Here is a 17141-nt window from a genome sequence, read left to right on the forward strand (position 1 = left end):
TGTGCCGCGGCGTGGTGAGATGGGATACTTGAAATTCGGCTTTGTATGAAGTAAAGTATCTGATGGCACTAGACTCCGGAAAGAGGGGGGGTATATTTATCTGAATGTATATTTTGCGCGAATAATACTCCCGTCAACCCGCGAGTAGCTTGTCATCCGTCTTCAGGACCTTGTCCTGGACGCTCTCTTCCGCGGCCTTGCCGTTGACCGCCTCGGGAGCCACAGCGGCCTCGCCCAGCTTGGCCTTGTCCTTCTTGCTCAGCGACACGGCCCCCTTGGCCATAGCCTCTTTGGGCAGCGGCCGGATGATGGGCTGCACGACCCACCACGGCCTCTTGCAGCGCTGCACCGCGCCCCTGGAGCTCTCCCCGTCCTCCTCTACCACCTCCGCATCCGCCGCTGCCGGGCCCAGGACCTCGTCACCCTCGAACATGGCCGGCCCGGCCCTCTCGTACTCGAGCAGCCCGTCCGCGACCTTCCTCTCGACCATGCCCAGGATCTTCTCGTACGCCTCCAGGTCCCCGGCCCGGCTCTTGGCGAGCAGATCCCGCACGTCCGTGTGCTTCGACACAAAGTGCCGCAGCAGGTGGAACATGTGTGGCTGCATCGCCGAGTAGTTGGGGCTCAGCGTCCTGCTCTTCCCGGGTTTGCCGGGCGTGTCCCTCCTGCGCTTCTTGCGCTCCGGCTCCTCTTCCTCCGCCTGCGCCCTGTCCATCTCCTCCATCCACGCCGTGTCGTCGCCCGGCACGAACAGGGGCCGTCTCGAGGGTGGGTCTTGTCCGGCGGCGTACTTGTGCAGGATGTCCATGTAGCGTCTCATGACAGCGTCCACGCGGTACCCGCCCTTGCCGTCCCTGCCACGCCAGTACTCCCGCGTCTCGGTCCCAGGCTCGGGCGGCGGGCTGAAGATGGTCGGGTCGCTGAGATTGCCCTCGGCGCTCATGATGCCGTCGGCGCCCGTGGCCGCCAACGCGCGCTGGAGGTCGTCGTGCTGCAGAATGTTCCCGTTGGCGAAAAGCACCGTTTCCGGCGGCAGCTGCTCCCTCAGCCACTTGATGACACTCCAGTCCGCCAGTCCCGTCAGATGACCCTTCTGCTCCCTCAGCCTTCCGTGGACTGTGAGGATCGACGCGCCGGCCGAGAGCACGTTCTTTGCGTACGCGAGCGTCGCCTCCCTGGTGTCCAGTATTCTGATCTTCGCCGTCACGGGAATCGGCAGGTTCTTGTGCAGCGTGTTGATGAGCTTGAAGATGAGCTCCTGGTCCTCCTGGAGGAAAGCGCCGTACTTCCCCTTCTTGGCGATACCCTGCGGGCACCCCAGGTTCAGATCCACGGCGTCGCAGTACGGCGCCACCCTAAGCGCCGCGCCGAGGAGGGCATCCGGGTCGTTTGCGCAGAACTGCACGAAGAGAGGGCGGTCGATGGAGGGGTTGCCGTCGAGCCAGGCCTCGGGCGTTGGCGTCGTCGTCGTGTCAGCGTCGGTCGAGTCGCTGGGTCGCACGGCCTGGAAGTGGCACTGGCGGTAGTTTTCCGTGTCTTTGAACAGCCGCGCGTGAAACATAGGCGTGTATGCCACCATGTTCTTCTGCTCGGACGGCGGGATAAAGGACCGGCTCAGCATTCTCCACGCCTACAGCCATCGTCGCCGACGTCAGCGTTCTGTTGAAACCCGCCTGCCAAACCCAGCACGGGCTACAGCAAAACTTACGAATTCGGACTGATCCACCATGGGAGCGAGGATGTACTTTGGGCTTCCGATACTTTCGTAGAATGCCCGACCGTGCAGCTTGGGCTTAGCCGTTGTCGCTGCCCCGGCCTCAAGCCCCGCGGTCGGGGCTTCGAGCGTTGTCGCCATCCTTGTCGAGGAAAAGAATCGGGCAAGCCGGCTGGTCTGAGACGTCCGGAGCCTCCACAGTCTGAAAACCCCCTCCAGAGTGTCGAGTGTATTGAAAACAGGCTATGCGACAGAGTGTGGCATCGCAGGTCGCGTGTCGTTTGTGTCGTTCGTCGTCGCGTGATAGTGCGAGACGGGGTAGACAGAAATTTTCCCGAGCCTTGCAGGAGAAGGCGCGAGGCTGAGAGCCCCTCAATCAATTCATCTTATCTGATTGGTGTAGACACGGAATAAGGTTAGACGTGGGCAAACGTCGCCCCCACCCGCGAAAGTACCTGAATACCTGTTGTACTTGTTGTACGTACCTAGGTACGAAGCACGAAGTACCTCTCTGACAAATCTGACACGTACGGGCGGACTGCATGTTCTGGGGGCAACGATGCTTAGGTATCTGAATTTCGTGCTGAGACTGTGTCGGACAGGCCAAGGCACGCACAAACTCCATTCAAAATGGCCACAGCGGTGAATGCAGAGCGGCTTTCACATGCGAAATAGGGTGAAAGGCCTTCCTTTTCCATCCCGGTTCAATCCGCTCTGAAATGTTTTCAATTCGCTGGAGCGGTCGATACCAGCATCGAGACCTCGCTGAGACTAAAGACACTGTTTTGGGATGGGAAAAAAGCCACACACTCTATTCTGCCTCCTCTCAACCCCACGAACTAGAAGGCGACCATGTAACTGGAATAGAACCAACAGATAAAGAAAAAGTCATTTGACCACCCCTGTGACAAAGCAAATACCGACACAATAAAGCTTGACCAAATCCCGAGTGCGAGAACCGCGAGACCTCCACAGAGTATGTATGCATCATGTCCGTCAGAGAGGGCCTGGGCCCATCTGATAACAAAGAATGCGTCCGACGGTTCGAGGCCACAAGTCATTGCCGCCGTCGCGTCCTCGAGATCCGTGTGATGGCTGTTTGAATGCAAACAGGTCTTTTCTCGGCCTGTTTTCTGCACTGACTGGCCAGGTCACTCAAGACCACCCCCCGTCAGTCCGGCCGCCGTCATCGTGTGCCAACCTGCCCGTTGTAAAAGATGAAATAAGAGAATTAATCGACAATGGGCGGCCGAAAAAAAGGCTTTTCAGCCGGGCAAGAAAATGCTAATCAAGTAAACGCCCTGACACCGTACGATGCTGTTCCTGAACGCCGTTGGATGGTAAATGTGGTTCAAATACATGATTGGGCGTCGGTGCCCATCATCAAGAAGCAAAGGTGGAAAGATTCCGTTTTGCAGGCGTAGCCATCGTTAAAAGAAGTGCGTATAAATCTTGGAGGTTTCGTGGACTTCCATTTCCTGTTGGAGAATTAGCATTGCACGGGATAGAAACAAGAGTTGCTTGTTCGCTGCGTTACATACCATCTTGAACGTGTTGAGCTCTTCCTTGATCTGCTGGGCCAACATGGGCGTCAGGCGGTTGCAGGCTGCGATTTCACCCCTGCGATCGTACTCGCCGCTGGGCCACGTGTCATGGAAAATGATCCTCGGCGAGAAGGTCGCGCTTCTCTTTGTCGACCCTGACGGCGTTCCGGGAGCGCTCTTTGTGTCTTGACGGAGCCTGAGAGCCGTCATAAAGTAGTCCTCGGTGCCGATGGCAACAGATCCGGATCGCTTGTGGCCTTGTGCGTCGTCGTTGGGTGTACTTGGGGCCGTCGAAATGGGTGAGTCGGCCATGTGGGGGATCGCGGGGAGCTCAAAGTTGGGACCGCGGTCACGAGCGGGGCTGGTCGATCGGTTGTTGTTATTGTTGTGCTTCAGGATACCCTTCCTGACAGACGCAAGCACCTCGGCCCGCTCCTTATCGCTGCCGACAATGCTCTTCCGGGCGCTATCGGCGCCAGAACTTCCGGCGCGTTCCGACACCATGCTGGGGGTGTTGGAGATGTCGAGCGAGTTTCGTTCCAGGTGGGGGAATCCAGTGCCGCCACCGTTCTGCGTACGGGGATCAGCGTTGACGTTGACCTTTTCGGCCTCAACGGTGATCATGGACACGGCAGCCTGGCTGGCTTCCGGAGCCAGCGCGTCGGCGGCCGGGACACCAATGACGGATTTGGGTCTGAACAGGCCAACGAGGTTTCGCGTGCTCTTCTTCATGCCACGACCCATCTTACGGATCATGATGGAAGCAGACGAGGCAGTCGACGAAATTGACAGGTTGTCCGTCGAGCTAGAGAAGAGGCGCCCACCGTAGATGTTGTTTCCAATTCCTCCCTCCTCCTGCTTCCTGGCAATGGCGGCCTGTTCGGCATCGTAAATCTCGTCCGGCGTCGGGTCCTTGTGCAATCGGGACGGGTCGGCAGCGTTATTGTTGGCGTCGAGAGGTGTGGTGACATCAGGGCCGGCGGCCTTCTTGAAGTCGGCAGCGCTGCCAAACGAAAAGGCCCTGCGCAGTCGGGATGTCTTGCTCTTCGACTTTGTGTTCTTTTGGTTAATCGCAGCCAGATGCTGGGCGGCCGGGCTGCTCGTGTTGGCAGCGTTGGATGCAGACGTGCTCTGAGACGAAGGCTGTTGCGGGGCGTCGCCTAGAGAGGAGGGTGGTTTTTGAGGGCTCGAGTCGGTCGCCATGGTCACCGGCTTGGAGAGGGGAGAGGACGTAGACTGCCTTTTAGCCGCATCTGATGACGAACTTCGTGGCGGGATGTTCACAAGTTTGGGATAATCTTGTTTCGATGAGCCGTCTTCTGGGCTGGAAGGAGTTGAGAAGGAAGAGGGGTTGGCCGTGGGGGTGGGTACGCCGCGGGTGGCAGACTGACGGAAATAACCCTGTTAGCCAAAGAACAACGATTCAGGATGATCGGGCCGATGCGCGATTGGGCAATCCAAGGGGGGAAACGAGGGCGACGCCGCCGCTACCAATCGAGGGAGGGGAAACAACAAAAAAAAACGGCATGGGAAATGAAGGAGGGCGGGCGGAAAGGTCACTCACCGAAGATGGACGTGAATGACTGCTTCGGCTCGATGCGAGGCTTTCGGCGCTGCCATTATGGGCATGCATGTTGTTGTCGGCAGGAGGTGCGAGGGTGGAAACAATGCGGAGCGTCTTGTCGTTGTTTTTGGGAGTTGTTGTTTTACCGCGGTCGGGACGGGTGGATTCTTCCGAGCGAGGGAATTGCTGTGGGGTTAGCGGCTTGGGATATTCGGCGGAATCCAGCGAGTGCATGCTGCGCCGCCTCAGTCGCTTGCCGTCATCGGTTTGCTGCCGATTCAGTTGCATGTCGTCGGCCGCACCGTAGTAGCTGTTTGGCCTGCCCTGGTAAGAAGGCGTTCGGCCTCGCACTGACACGCTCTTCTGTTCGGGGGGATTGTACAGATGACTAACGGTCGCCATGCCTGAGCCCGACGGAGCACTAGTTTGGCGAGGTTGTTGTTGTTGTTGTTGCTGCTGCTGCTGCTGTTGGTGTTGGAGAGCCGGGCGCCGGTACCTATCAGGCGTGGTCTTAGTCCCCGGGGCCTGAGCGAGCGTCATCTGCTGTGGTGTTGTGCTGCCTGCCAAATACGCCGACTGTGGCCTTGGGGCCTGGAGATTTGTGCGGGCAGCAGGAATCGCCGAGTCATCCCTCGATCCACCTTTGCTAGTTCCCATGCCGTGGGTGTTGTAGGCAATGTTGGACATTGACGCGGTTCCGGCATGGCGCGACCGGCTGGCATCATGTCCATGGATCACGCCCTGCGTCGGAACGGCGGGAGAAGACGCCGTGCGGTGTCCGTTACCGTACTGTTGCCACTGGCCGTTGGTGTTCAGGCTCGGGGTGGTGGTGAAGGCATACGGCTGGGGGGTGTTGCTCCCGCGATACACGCCGGCGCCAGAGAAGTTTCTCTGTGCTTGCTGGGCAGCCATGTATTGCTGGTTGGCCTGTGCTTGTGCGGGCATCATGTTGCCGGAGGATCTCGACTCGAGGGTGGTGACAGTGCTGGTCTGCTGAGGATACGTTTGAACCAACGCGGCCATATTCCAAGCACCCGCCAACGACAGAGAAGTGCCGATCGAATTCCCTTTTGCCAGTCGCTTAGTCTCACAACTTGCTCAAGTTCATACAAGACCCGGGATAGGACGCCGGGATGTCGTGGATGACGTGCTGGTCAGCAATTTCCTGGGTGGAAATAGTCTACACTGAACAGACGGAGGTGTTAGCTTGACAAGTTCAAGACCAGTATCAGCAGCGGCAGACTGTCATTTGGAGTACACGGCGGCTGATGCTGGTGCAATGTGTCATGGCGAAGGGTGTCTGCGAGAGGCAGGAGAACGCAAGTGCCACGAACCTTTTATTTTTTTCAATTTGACCGCAGGGGAAGGCAAGATGACCAAGCTATTCGCTTTGTTGTGGGTTCTGCGACGTGAAACACGGAAGCAGCGTTTAGAATCAAGTAGTGATTGTAGAATCGGAAGGTCGCCTGCGGCCAGGAGGAAGACGAGATATTCGTCTATTTTGGGGGGGCAAGGTATTTCGCTATTACCGCGAAACAGTCCTTCTGGAGAGTAAGGGTGCAGGTCGACAGGATAGCAGACCAAGTGTCACAGAGACACCTCGAAGCAGAGCTAGCAGTCGGCCAAGAACATGGGGATTTCAGGCACTCGTATTCCGGCTCGGTTTCGCAGCGAAGTAATCGTCGGGTAGGTATGCGGTGTATGATGGCACCGAATCAGCCAGGCGAGCTCGTCTCGTTCGTCGGGTGTGTGTAGTATGGAGAGCGTTGGTTCTTCGAGTATTCGGTTCACAAAAGAAACAAAACAGGAAAGGAGATATGCAGTCGTAAAGTGTAGGAAGGGCGCAGTAGTTTGTGTTTTTCTTCGGTTTCGTAGGGACGGATGAGCAGGAAGCAGAAAGGAGAGAAAACAACGGGAACTCAGAACAGCCGAGGGATAAAGCGAGGTGTGTTCGGGAGGCAATCGATAGACCGGGGCAATCGGATATGGAGACCACGCCTAGCAAGGACCCTGAGAGTCAAGGAAACTTTGGAATATCGTGAAATCTTTTTTGGGGCAGTTCAAAACAAAAAAGGGGGCACGTCGATGGGATGAGTTGGGGTTCTCGGGGGAACGTCAGGATTGAGGGCAGAGAGGTGATAGAAGAGGGGGGGGTACAGAAGGAAGAAGGGGGAAAGGAAGGAAAGAGAAGAAACGGGATTGTTTTTTTGAGGGGATACACAGAGAGGAAGTCGGGTGTGGTGAGAGGGAGTTCCTGGGAAGAGAGGAGGAGCAGGAGTCTCTCTCACAAGGACACAACTGGGCAAATGGGCGGAATTGGTGCCTCGAGCCTTGGGGGGCGTGTGGATTTAGAAGGGTCGAAATGGAGATTGCCAAATGGGAAGGTTTTTGGGTATCGTACCGATGCTGCATTGGCCTGCTGGAGCCAGGCGATGATGGAGTTCCACTATGGAGACGGACAACTAGAGGTACCGCTGCTGCGAAACTTGGTGCGGAGGGGACTTCACACAGCACAGCATTCAATGCACATCTTCGGTCCCCTATGCCTAGCTATGCACCCTTGATCCCATGTACCCTGTGCTTTCCCACGGTGGGCCGGGGCCCCTTGTCGGACGCCCTCGTGTCTGACTGGCCTGAATTAGTCCTGCAAGTGCGGTGAACCGGGGGGGCGAGGCGAAGTGAGAACATTCGAGTGTTTCCCCGTCTGCTCTGCCTGTCTGTCGCCTTGCTTCCTCTTTGACATGGCCTCTCGTTTACTACTCAGTCCAGTGCAGTCCGTTTCCCCCCCCTTCTTTTCTTTTCATTAGTTGCCTCGGCACACTGACGGTAACAGATAGCGAGAGAGAGAGAGTTAGAAAACAGAAGCACGAACGGAAGCAGAGTTAGAAGCAGAAGCGACTGATGAATCGCCATCTCGACGGAATCTTCAAAAGAGACCTCGACGGTGACGGGAGGATGATGAACGGGGACGGCGATGAGGACGAGGCGGACACGGTCGGGCCCTGTGTGAAACAACATCTCATTAGCATCAACATGAAGCCCCCGTCGTTAGCAACGCACACAGGGCGGATCTTCCTCAAACCCTCCCCCCCATGCGACCTAAACAGGAATGGCCGGTACGCGTCTCCTTCGTCGAGGGAAATGTCTCTCGGCCCTGGAGAATTCTGGCATGCTGTTATTGGGCAACCGGTCGAGGGGCAGCGAATCATCACCACGCTACCCCTTGCTCCTCCTGCTCCTGTTGCTCCTGAACGACTGAAAATGCCCGCTTCCAGAGCCCAAGAGTGCTGGGGCGCCGCCTCCTGAGGAAACAACAAAAACATTGCATTGCTGCGCATGCCTGCCTACCTACCCACGTTGTATATTCGTACCTACGTAGGTAGATTTCTCCCTCCAGAGTCTAGCTGCCAACCAACATGACGCTCCCGACACGGCGACACCACAACATCTCGACGCGCCAGTGTCCCGTCCCCCGCCCTCCCGCCTCGCCTCCGTACGTCCTGGAACACGCCGGCGCGACATGGGATTGGACAGGACGCACTCTGACGACGCACCGGAAGGCGAGAGCGCGCTGCTGCAAGAATCACACGCAGACGCACAACAAATAAGAGCACAGGCGACGCACCTCTCCCTCGTCGCTCACTGCTCTGCTGTTGATGTACACCAAAGACTCAAGAGGGGGCCAACACAACCTCCACAAAACCCCAGCTGGAGACTACGATGTACGCGGCACCGGGCACGGGCGCGGGCACGGCACGGGCACACAGGCACGCACAGTCAGACGACACCCGAGAGAGGAGATGAGATGAGATGAGATGCCGCATTCAGGAGACGCAGCGCCGGTTCCAGAGACAACAACAAACATGAGCGCAACTGACTGTGATGCGGATAGGAGGCGGGAACGAAACGCCCAGCGCCCAGCCATCTCCCACCAGCGTCTGCGCTACTGTCTATGACACACGACGACCATACACTAACTAATACCTTCTTCACCCGAGGACCCTTACGCAAGGTACACCACAGCACTGTACGGATTCGTAGCCAGAGGTGGTGCTGAAACTGAAAGAGCCGGTTCTTCGGGATTGTGGCACACACGCACACTCGCACTATCGTCCATCGAGCTATCCCGTAGTGTACACGGTGGAACGAACCGCAGATTCCTCGGCTTAATGATCAACCCGCCTGTCGATCGCATCAAGCGACACGACACTCGTCAGCGCATCGCTCAGCGGACTACTGCTAGACAACAGACCGCCACGGCGGTACCAAAACAACAACAGCATACCCAACCCTCGCCATCAACCAATGACGACCTCGGTCGCCTCAGTCTTGTCTCTGGCGGTGTCTCTCCCCCCTTAGGCAGTGCAGTGCAGTGCAATCGTCGGTCAATGAATGTCATCTGCTGCGTAGGGGATGAATCAGCGGCGGATACGGAGAGAAGTTGAACAAGGGAACACACTCCCCCTCCCCGTATTTGGCTTCCATAGTACCCCACCGCGGTGGTGGCTTTGCCTTGCAAGTTGCCAGTCTGAGGTATCCGTCGAGCTACGTGCATATCGGAAGGGATGGCGTCCCCTGTTCCGAATGGGTGTGAAATACCAGGGCCACTCCTGCCCCTCCTACCATGAGGTCTGTATCTCACTCCAGAGCGCAAGGAGCCAATCTGCGGGTCCGTTGAACGGAGGACGTCTGGAGCTGCTGCCGGACTTGGTCTGGTTGGCCTGGGCGTCCGGGTGGTCGCCGACGGGGGGGGAGTGAAAAAGGGGGGAGGGGGAGGAGAGGAGTGTGAGTGTTGGTGATGAACTCGGCAGCTTGGCGGCATCAGCAACAGCAGCACCACCGCCTTGTCACCTGAGCCGGACGATGATGCACTTTACATCCGGACGACCACCACACGCACTCCACGGACAGCCTCTGTGACCAGCTAGTCTTACAGTACGCGTACCAACCCAATGATCTGCAGTAGATGGGCTCCGACGGCAATGGATTACCAATTGCAAAACCATCCACCGCCGCCGTTGAGAGCCAGCCTTTATGATGTTGGCTGCAGCCCAACGACACTTGGATGCGGTTCACCATCGGCTTACTAGGGGCTCGCGCACTAGAGTGGCTTTGCTCATAACCTCGCTGCCGGCTCTTGTCTTTTTCCTCCTTCATTCTTGACTCCTCGATCGTCTTCTCTCTCATTCGCGTACGAGCCCTGAAGACCTATATTTAGTCGACGATGGCGAAAGATCAGCTAGGGGTCCACACGACAGGTCGGATTAGCGACCAGCGACCAGCGACCAGCGACTAACGGGTCGTCGGTAGTAGACACACGAGATACAGATGGGAGCGGTGGAGGAGGGAGCGAGAAGGAGATAGAGAGAGAGAGAGAAAGAGAGACATTCGAGGTATGCTGTACGTGGGACTCATCAACACTTGGATGCAAAGGGGCGGCAACGACGCCCGGTCCACTTGGTAACTGTACAGAGTACATACAATCCATCTCGTACCGCGAGTGGCGACGACACACAAGCACGAGCGCGACGACCGCCACGACAAGCATACACGAGATTCCTACAGGCTGAAAGCGGGCCAAGGTCGACAACAATCAACGGTAAACGGGGATGGGTGCTGGTGGTGGACTGATGGGACTGGTGGGCGCAACGCTAGCAGGCTAGCGGGGGCTGGCATGCTTACCAACGGGTCCTGATCGATTTTTGGCGGCGTTGCGGCGTTGCGGCCCCCTACAACTTTCCGGTGCCCCTGCCGATGGGGATGGATGTGCGGTGCCGTCGCAAGCAAGCTGCTGCAAGCAAGCAAGCAAGCAAGCAAGCAAGCAAGCAATCGTATGTAAAACATTTTTTTTCGTGCCGGGTCTAGCACAAGAAGGGATCAAGTACACAACAATAAATGAATAAATAAAACCCTGGTGACACAATGACGCATCTCCCTGGCCAGACGGGTTCGTACAGAGAACGTAGCTAGGCCGGCGTCTTCTGCACAATGTGAAGATGTCGGTGAGACCAGGTGAGGCCCGGTGAGGTCCGGTAAGTTCCTGGCAAATTGACAGCATCCGCGCACATAGGCATGGTGTACGATGCACTTGATATGATCTGGCCGGAGAAACCCCTTGGCCGTCCCCATTCCCCCCAACCAACGACTCCGCACACGAGCTTTCCCCCCCTGGGCCCCTTCCGCTTGAATCTCATGCCTTGGAAATGAAAGGCTTCCACTTCCTAGCAACAACCACAGTGGCACAGACTCCAGAGACGGCCCCCCCCACCAGCATGATGTACAGGGGATGGGGGGTCCCAGTCGCAACCAATTTACAGCCCACCCCACCCATCTTCTATCCTGTTCTTTGCGTGTAGCGCACAACTCACTAACTACAGTCCTCTATCACCTGACCTGGACGGACGGACAGTGAGTGATACACGGCCAACAGTTCAGCCCTGCGGGGCCTTCGGCGGTGGCTGTTTCCTGCTCCCCCCCAAAGACGTTATGGGCTTTCCAGGGCCGATCATTCTTGCATTGATCCGGAGAGATTGGGCCATGTCGGCTACGGAGTAGGGATACCCGGGGAGCACTTTGGGTGATGCGCGCCCATGTCCCCCCCTTCCATCTCGTGGGTGGTGACTGCAATGCACCCAAGCGTGAGGGACAGCTGAAGGCAGCGCTCAGAGTCAGGTGATGACCGAGTTGGAGACCGTGAGCGGCTTCGAACGAGATTGAAGGACGATGGGAGGCAAGCAGCTGATGGGCGTCAAGTGCTCGTCTGCCGGTGACCGACCAGCTTCCCAGGGCTAATGACAGGCAGCCAGCTCCACGCTCGCGGCGATACCCACGGATGACATCGTCCGAAGGGGAAGAAAGCAGCCGGCTCTCGCGGGTGCTGCAACCCATACACTCGCCAGATTACAACAGGCCCAAAATCTCGTTGGAAACGAGCCGCCGTCTGGCTTGAAACGGCCGTCCCAAACGCCGATGCTTTCGCGGCGGGCAACACATCGCCATTGGGGGGGGGAGCTTTGGCCGTGACAGGTACTACGTACACACAGCTCCATGTCATCAAAAATAAAATTCTGCCCCGAGGTCGAATGACAGCCGCGTCTGTTGGTGGATGGCAGAAACAGAGTTGAGCCCTGCAGATGCATCGAGGTTCATCTCGTCCATTCCTCGCGGTTTCGGACGGTAGGGGGGGCATCATCGACAGAGTTTCGGGTGCTTCCTGTGGAGCGGTCTCTCACTCGCACACACTTCTGGAGCAAACCCTCCGCGAATCACCCTCGAATCATCCCATCCTCCACTTCGCCGGACCTAAACGGCGAAGCTTCCTCGTCGATGCCAGACCCCATGTCACGATGCTACCTCGACGCTGGGTGCCGGCAGTGGGGAGGGGATGGGGGGACAAACAAGATCACCTACGCTAGGCGCAGAGAGCGAGAGAGAGAGAGAGAGAGACCCCATCCACAATGCGAGTCTGCCCTTGAAATCTCTCGATCTCGATCTTGATGACGCGGGCATCTCTCTCAACAAGATTGGGCGAAGCGAAGCATTCTGGACCGCCAAGCCGGCCGGTTTTCTGCGAAACCAAACGCCTCTTGTTGTTTGTGGCCGATGACCCGACGAATCCCCAATTGATCCAAGACGCCAGGTTCGTTCGTTGCAGCTTCAAAAGAAACATCATCTGCCGTGGTCGAGGCGTGTCTCGGCACTCGATGTTCGACCATGAACAATGTGCCACGGAGTGTCTCGAGAGTCGAGTGGTGTCATTCGCCCATTCGCTGAGTATCCCGAAGCAAGAATGGCTTCTACGGCCCCTCCCCCAACCCGGTCGATTGAGTGATCCAGACTCGCAACGACGCCGTCCAGCAACTTCCCTGCCTTTGGTCGATGCTTTCCTCTACGTTCTCGAACTGTTCGATTGGCGAGGGGAAGACGGGTGGTGGGTGTCTTTCTTGGGTCCTCAACGTCTGGACTAGCCCATGCGGGTATCAAGCGCTCGGCCGTTTCAATCTCATTACTACTACTAACTCATTTGGCACCTCGATGCTTTCTTTTCTTTTCTCTTCTCTTCTCTTCTTCTTCTTCTTCTTCTTCTTTCCTACACTGAGAGGAAGGGGGGAAAGTCTGAGAGACGAAGAGTCTGGGTTTGAATCTGAGTCTGAGCCCGAGAGACATATCCTTGCTCGCCAGCGCGTCCGCCCACACGCCACCAACAACGCCAACAAGACACGATGGCGCGGCCGCACGGGCAATAACAACGGAAGGACTCAGTGGTTTCTTTTTTCTCCTCTCTTTTCTTTTTCTCTCAGACTCCCAGTTCAAAGGTGACCTCGAATCCCTCGACGCATCTCCTTCGATGCGGGGAATCAATCGCGAGCCATTATTGGTCGCCACATGGCACCCTCAGATGCCAACCGCTGCAACGCTGCGGCTTCACGCACGCACAACTCGTGCAGCTCAGGCCCTGCGGGGGGAGGAGATCGACGCGATTCTCAGATTCGCCCCGGATTCAAACAGCCCTCGACAGACGGACACGCGCGCCTTGCACAGATCCGCCCGGAGGCGGCCCCTGTGCCAAAGTGATGTATACTCGTGTGCTCTGTATCCGCACGTAGTTTCCTGGATCTCGAGTAAGGCAAACCTCATTCTCTCCTCGACAGGCGTGGGACTCGGGAGAGGGTTGATATTGTTAGGGCGGGTGGCCCGTCTGGGGTGGAGATTGTCCTATCGTGATCTTCGTGGCACCCGCGGGCCAACTCCAACTCGGCAGTGATCGCTTCGGGATTCTGCCGGAGCAGCCAACGAGACGACATCCCCGAGTCCCTGGAAGAATGCACTGCATTTTGAGGCGAGCAAGTGGCGGGACCTCAGGGTCCCTTGGCCGAGCAAACCGCGGGAGAATGACTCGAGAGCCGCCGACAGTCGACGATGTGTCCGCGCCTCGCCATCTCCAGGTCCAGTGGCCGTCCCGTCACCCAATAACCGTCGGTAGAGTCTACGCTTCACGAGCTCCAACGTCGGTTGTTTGGCCAGCGCTCTTCCACCGTGCTCACAGGCGAGATGTGGAAATTGTCGAGAGCTGTCACCGCCCCGACCTGCCTCACCATAACCCCCCCTCCCCTCCACACAAAGATTTGCGCCGCAAGCCACGGACGCCCAGTGCCATAACCACGATGCACGTCCTCGGTCGCAGAAAGGAAAAAAGGAAAAGAAGTATAAAAAAAAAATTTTAAAAAAAAAAAGGGGGGGGGGGGGGCTGGGTCACTCCCCGGATGCAACTTGCACAGCATCTTGCATCGTCGGCCCCACGATTCAGAAAAGATTGTGGGTTTCTATGTAGCGTGGCGTCGTCGTGTCGTGCGTCCCGGTCGGCCAGCATCCCAACCATCACGGCTCGAGAACCCACAAACGCCATCGCACGGACGGCCAATCGCGGCGCGATGACGGGAGGCGATCATTCCACCAGAGACGACGCCCGTCCGTTGTCCGTCCTGGCGGGCCCTGTGCGACTATGTTGCAGATGGCCTCAGAGAAGGGACGGGGAGAGAGAGAGAGAAAGAGAGAGGAATAAGAGCGCTGGGTTGTGCTTCGAAGCAAGTTCTAGCTGCAGAAAGGCGCAACCCGGGCGCTGCAAGTGACGACTAGGCGATGCAGGGCAGGGCAGAGAGGCAGCAAAGGCACGCAAGCCCGCCATGCTAGTGATATCTTGCAGGGCCCCCCATCCTGCTGCCCATCCTGCTGCCCATCTTGCTGCTCATCCTGATTCCTCCTCCACCCGACCCCCGTGGCAGTGGTAGTAATCCCGAGAGCCCCTCCGGGGGGGGTCTGTCAAACTGACGAGGACGTCCCTATTTCCGGATGACAGATCACTTGCGGTGAGCCGGGAGCCCCCGCATTCTTTTTCATAACTTGTCTCCCATGGTCCATGGGAGACTCAGCTTCTCATCGTTGTAAGGGCAAGAGACGGTAGCGCCGGAGCATGACACGCACACGCACACACACATACACGCTCGCAGTCCTTCCGTGAGCCGATTAGCGAGAGTCGGTCAAATCAAGATACGTGCGCCGACTTGGAATTAAACCCCCTAAAGAAAAGAAGAAAGCCAAAATGTGAAGACGGAAAAAGAAGAAGAAAAAAAAGAGAAAAGAGAAGCGAGAGCTGCCGAATGCCCAGGCAGTTTTCATGGTTGGAAACGGCAGCAGGGCCGAGATGAAGCGGCCGCGCGCCACGCCCGTCTTTCCTCCGATCTCGTAGATACACTTGAATGGCACCGTAACGCGGCCTGCCTCTCCCAAGTGGTAAAAAGAGCCCCCCCCCCCCTTCCCCCTGAATAGCTAACAGATCCAAACATCCCGGTCCAATGGTCCGCCATTCTGGGAAGTCCGCCTCGACCAGAAACCCTACCCGATACGGCACGGCACACGGCCTAGGTCCCGAATCGGAAGCCCCCCCTCTCCCCGTTGGGGCCCTATCTTCCACCGACTCTGAGGACGGAACCCGTTCTTGGACGAGGACCCCCGCCGTTGAGGTCTTAAGACGCTCTGTTATTCCCCGCCCACGGGGCGCCGTCGACGGTTGGACTTTTGGACCGGTCGTACCACACTACGTGGGAGCGAAAAGGCCTTGGAAAAGCGATACCGTGCTCAATATTGCAACGCAGGCGCTCCCTCCGCCGGGACGACCTTCCAATGATGGAAGACTCACATGAGCCACTTGACTGGAGCATTTGGCATGTAGCGTTGCTTTGCAGATGGAGCCATCACCGCCCTTTCTACATTTCTGTCTGTCTGTCTGTCTGTCTGTCTGTCCCTTTCTCTCTGTCTTGTCTCCGCCCGCCACCCCTTCGGAGTCTCCACTCAGCCTTCGGCAGCGTCACTCGTTCCGAGAGACCAAGCCGGGTGTAAGTGGTCGGTCGTCACACTCCAGCCGGCTGCGAGACGGTGTTCCGGTCCACCCCGGTACGTGACTAGCTGCAGTGCCTCGTCGTACACACGCACACACCGCATGACTTGTGTCTTCGAGATCGCGTCCGGCACAGGCGACCCGTAGCCCTGGGGCTGACCGCCCAGCCTCAAGAGTCTTGCCTCTCCCGAAGGGAAGTGACGTTCCACGAGGAAGGGCGCTCTTTGGCAAAGTCCGTCTCTCATCTATGTGGGACGAACGAAAGACGGGGTGGGGAGGGCAAGAGGAGCACAGGTGTCACCGCGTCCGAACCCGATGGATGGGATGTCACGCCGTATGCGGCTGCGGAAGGGAAAATATGCGAGGCGGTCGGCCGGGTGAGGCTGAGGGAGGGGTTGGGTTTCCGATGGGGGCGTACGCCTTTCTTGAAGCTTCTCATGCCGTGCGAGGTGTCGACGCGGTCTATCCCGAGCGTGGCTGTGGCAATGGGTGGTGAGGAAGACCGGATGCTACCCGATGGGTCAGAGTGCGCGCGGGTGCACACGACCCGGTAACCCACGCTCGTCCGCCGGCGGCCGGAGATGCCGGCGTCGATCCGGTTTTTGCGGGGCGGTTCGTCCGCCGGCAGGCTGGCTTCGTCGCCGGTTGGCGTTGCCAGCGTGTATCCGATCCCGGCGGAGGTGGTCGGCCTGGGACCGAACAAGGGAAGCAAGCATACGGATAATCCGTCGACGGTCGACCGCTCCCGTCGTGCATGCTGGCAAGCGCGGAGGCCAGGCGCGGTTTCGCGGTTCGACGTACGGCCCTCCCCACATGATGTATCTCACGACGCTTATAGGATCTAGGGCCTGCCAGACGCTGCTCGAAAACTGCTCGAAATAGCAGGCTTTGCTGGATAGCAAGACCATCGTTGGGCAGGTTCACAGATTGTTATGTTTCACAGTCTGGTGCAGGGACATGTCCAACATGAGTATCGACCGGAGATTCTAGTCTCTCTTTCTTTCTCTCTGCTTTTTGGGCCTTTTTTTTTTTTTTTTGGAGAGTAGTCCAGTGACATCACGAGGCGTGCTGTCCTCATACCATATACCCAATTGATGCCATGAGACGAAGACCCAGTGGCCGCGACAGAGCTGGGGGGGGTAACGGATAGGGACCACGGCAATGCTGCAGAGAATGCCGAGTGGCTGTCTCGAGACAACGCAAACGCATCTCGAGGGGAATAGAACGACGCTACCGAATGGGCTCGGCCGCGATGGGTGTGATTGTTACGGTTCAAGGGACCGACTACTGACGCACTGGCTCAGGGGATTGCAACCTCAGCAGACCCTTTCCGAGGCGGGTGTTGCTGCCTCTGGCCTGAGCCAGACACGCGTGACCCAGGTTGCCCAACTAGCAGCACTTCATAGAAGGTTCACGGGTTGAGAG

General features: G+C 57.7%; 4 protein-coding genes across 4 annotated transcripts; 1 reads left to right on the top strand and 3 right to left on the bottom strand.

Moving 5' to 3' along the window:
* Positions 1 to 133: 133 nt before the first annotated feature.
* CH63R_02911 (Dihydrouridine synthase) lies at positions 134 to 1855 on the bottom strand (the record flags this gene model as incomplete). Its single annotated transcript, XM_018297886.1, has 2 exons — positions 134 to 1630; positions 1709 to 1855. The coding sequence occupies 2 exons, from the start codon at positions 1853 to 1855 to the stop codon at positions 134 to 136; spliced, it is 1644 nt and encodes a 547-aa protein (XP_018162702.1).
* Positions 1856 to 3144: 1289 nt separating this feature from the next.
* Positions 3145 to 5845, bottom strand: CH63R_02912 (uncharacterized protein; the record flags this gene model as incomplete). Its single annotated transcript, XM_018297887.1, has 3 exons — positions 3145 to 3192; positions 3256 to 4644; positions 4823 to 5845. 3 exons carry the CDS (start codon positions 5843 to 5845, stop codon positions 3145 to 3147), a joined length of 2460 nt encoding a protein of 819 aa, XP_018162703.1.
* Positions 5846 to 8238: 2393 nt separating this feature from the next.
* Positions 8239 to 8430, top strand: CH63R_02913 (uncharacterized protein; the record flags this gene model as incomplete). Its single annotated transcript, XM_018297888.1, has 1 exon — positions 8239 to 8430. One exon carries the CDS (start codon positions 8239 to 8241, stop codon positions 8428 to 8430), a length of 192 nt encoding a protein of 63 aa, XP_018162704.1.
* A 7613-nt stretch (positions 8431 to 16043) lies between these two features.
* CH63R_02914 (uncharacterized protein) lies at positions 16044 to 16472 on the bottom strand (the record flags this gene model as incomplete). The annotated part of the gene is made up of 3 exons (XM_018297889.1): positions 16044 to 16058; positions 16135 to 16405; positions 16435 to 16472. 3 exons carry the CDS (start codon positions 16470 to 16472, stop codon positions 16044 to 16046), a joined length of 324 nt encoding a protein of 107 aa, XP_018162705.1.
* Between the last annotated feature and the right edge of the window lie 669 nt (positions 16473 to 17141).

The sequence above is a fragment of the Colletotrichum higginsianum genome, chromosome 2, assembly GCF_001672515.1.
Source record: "Colletotrichum higginsianum IMI 349063 chromosome 2, whole genome shotgun sequence".
NCBI lineage: Eukaryota > Fungi > Ascomycota > Sordariomycetes > Glomerellales > Glomerellaceae > Colletotrichum > Colletotrichum higginsianum.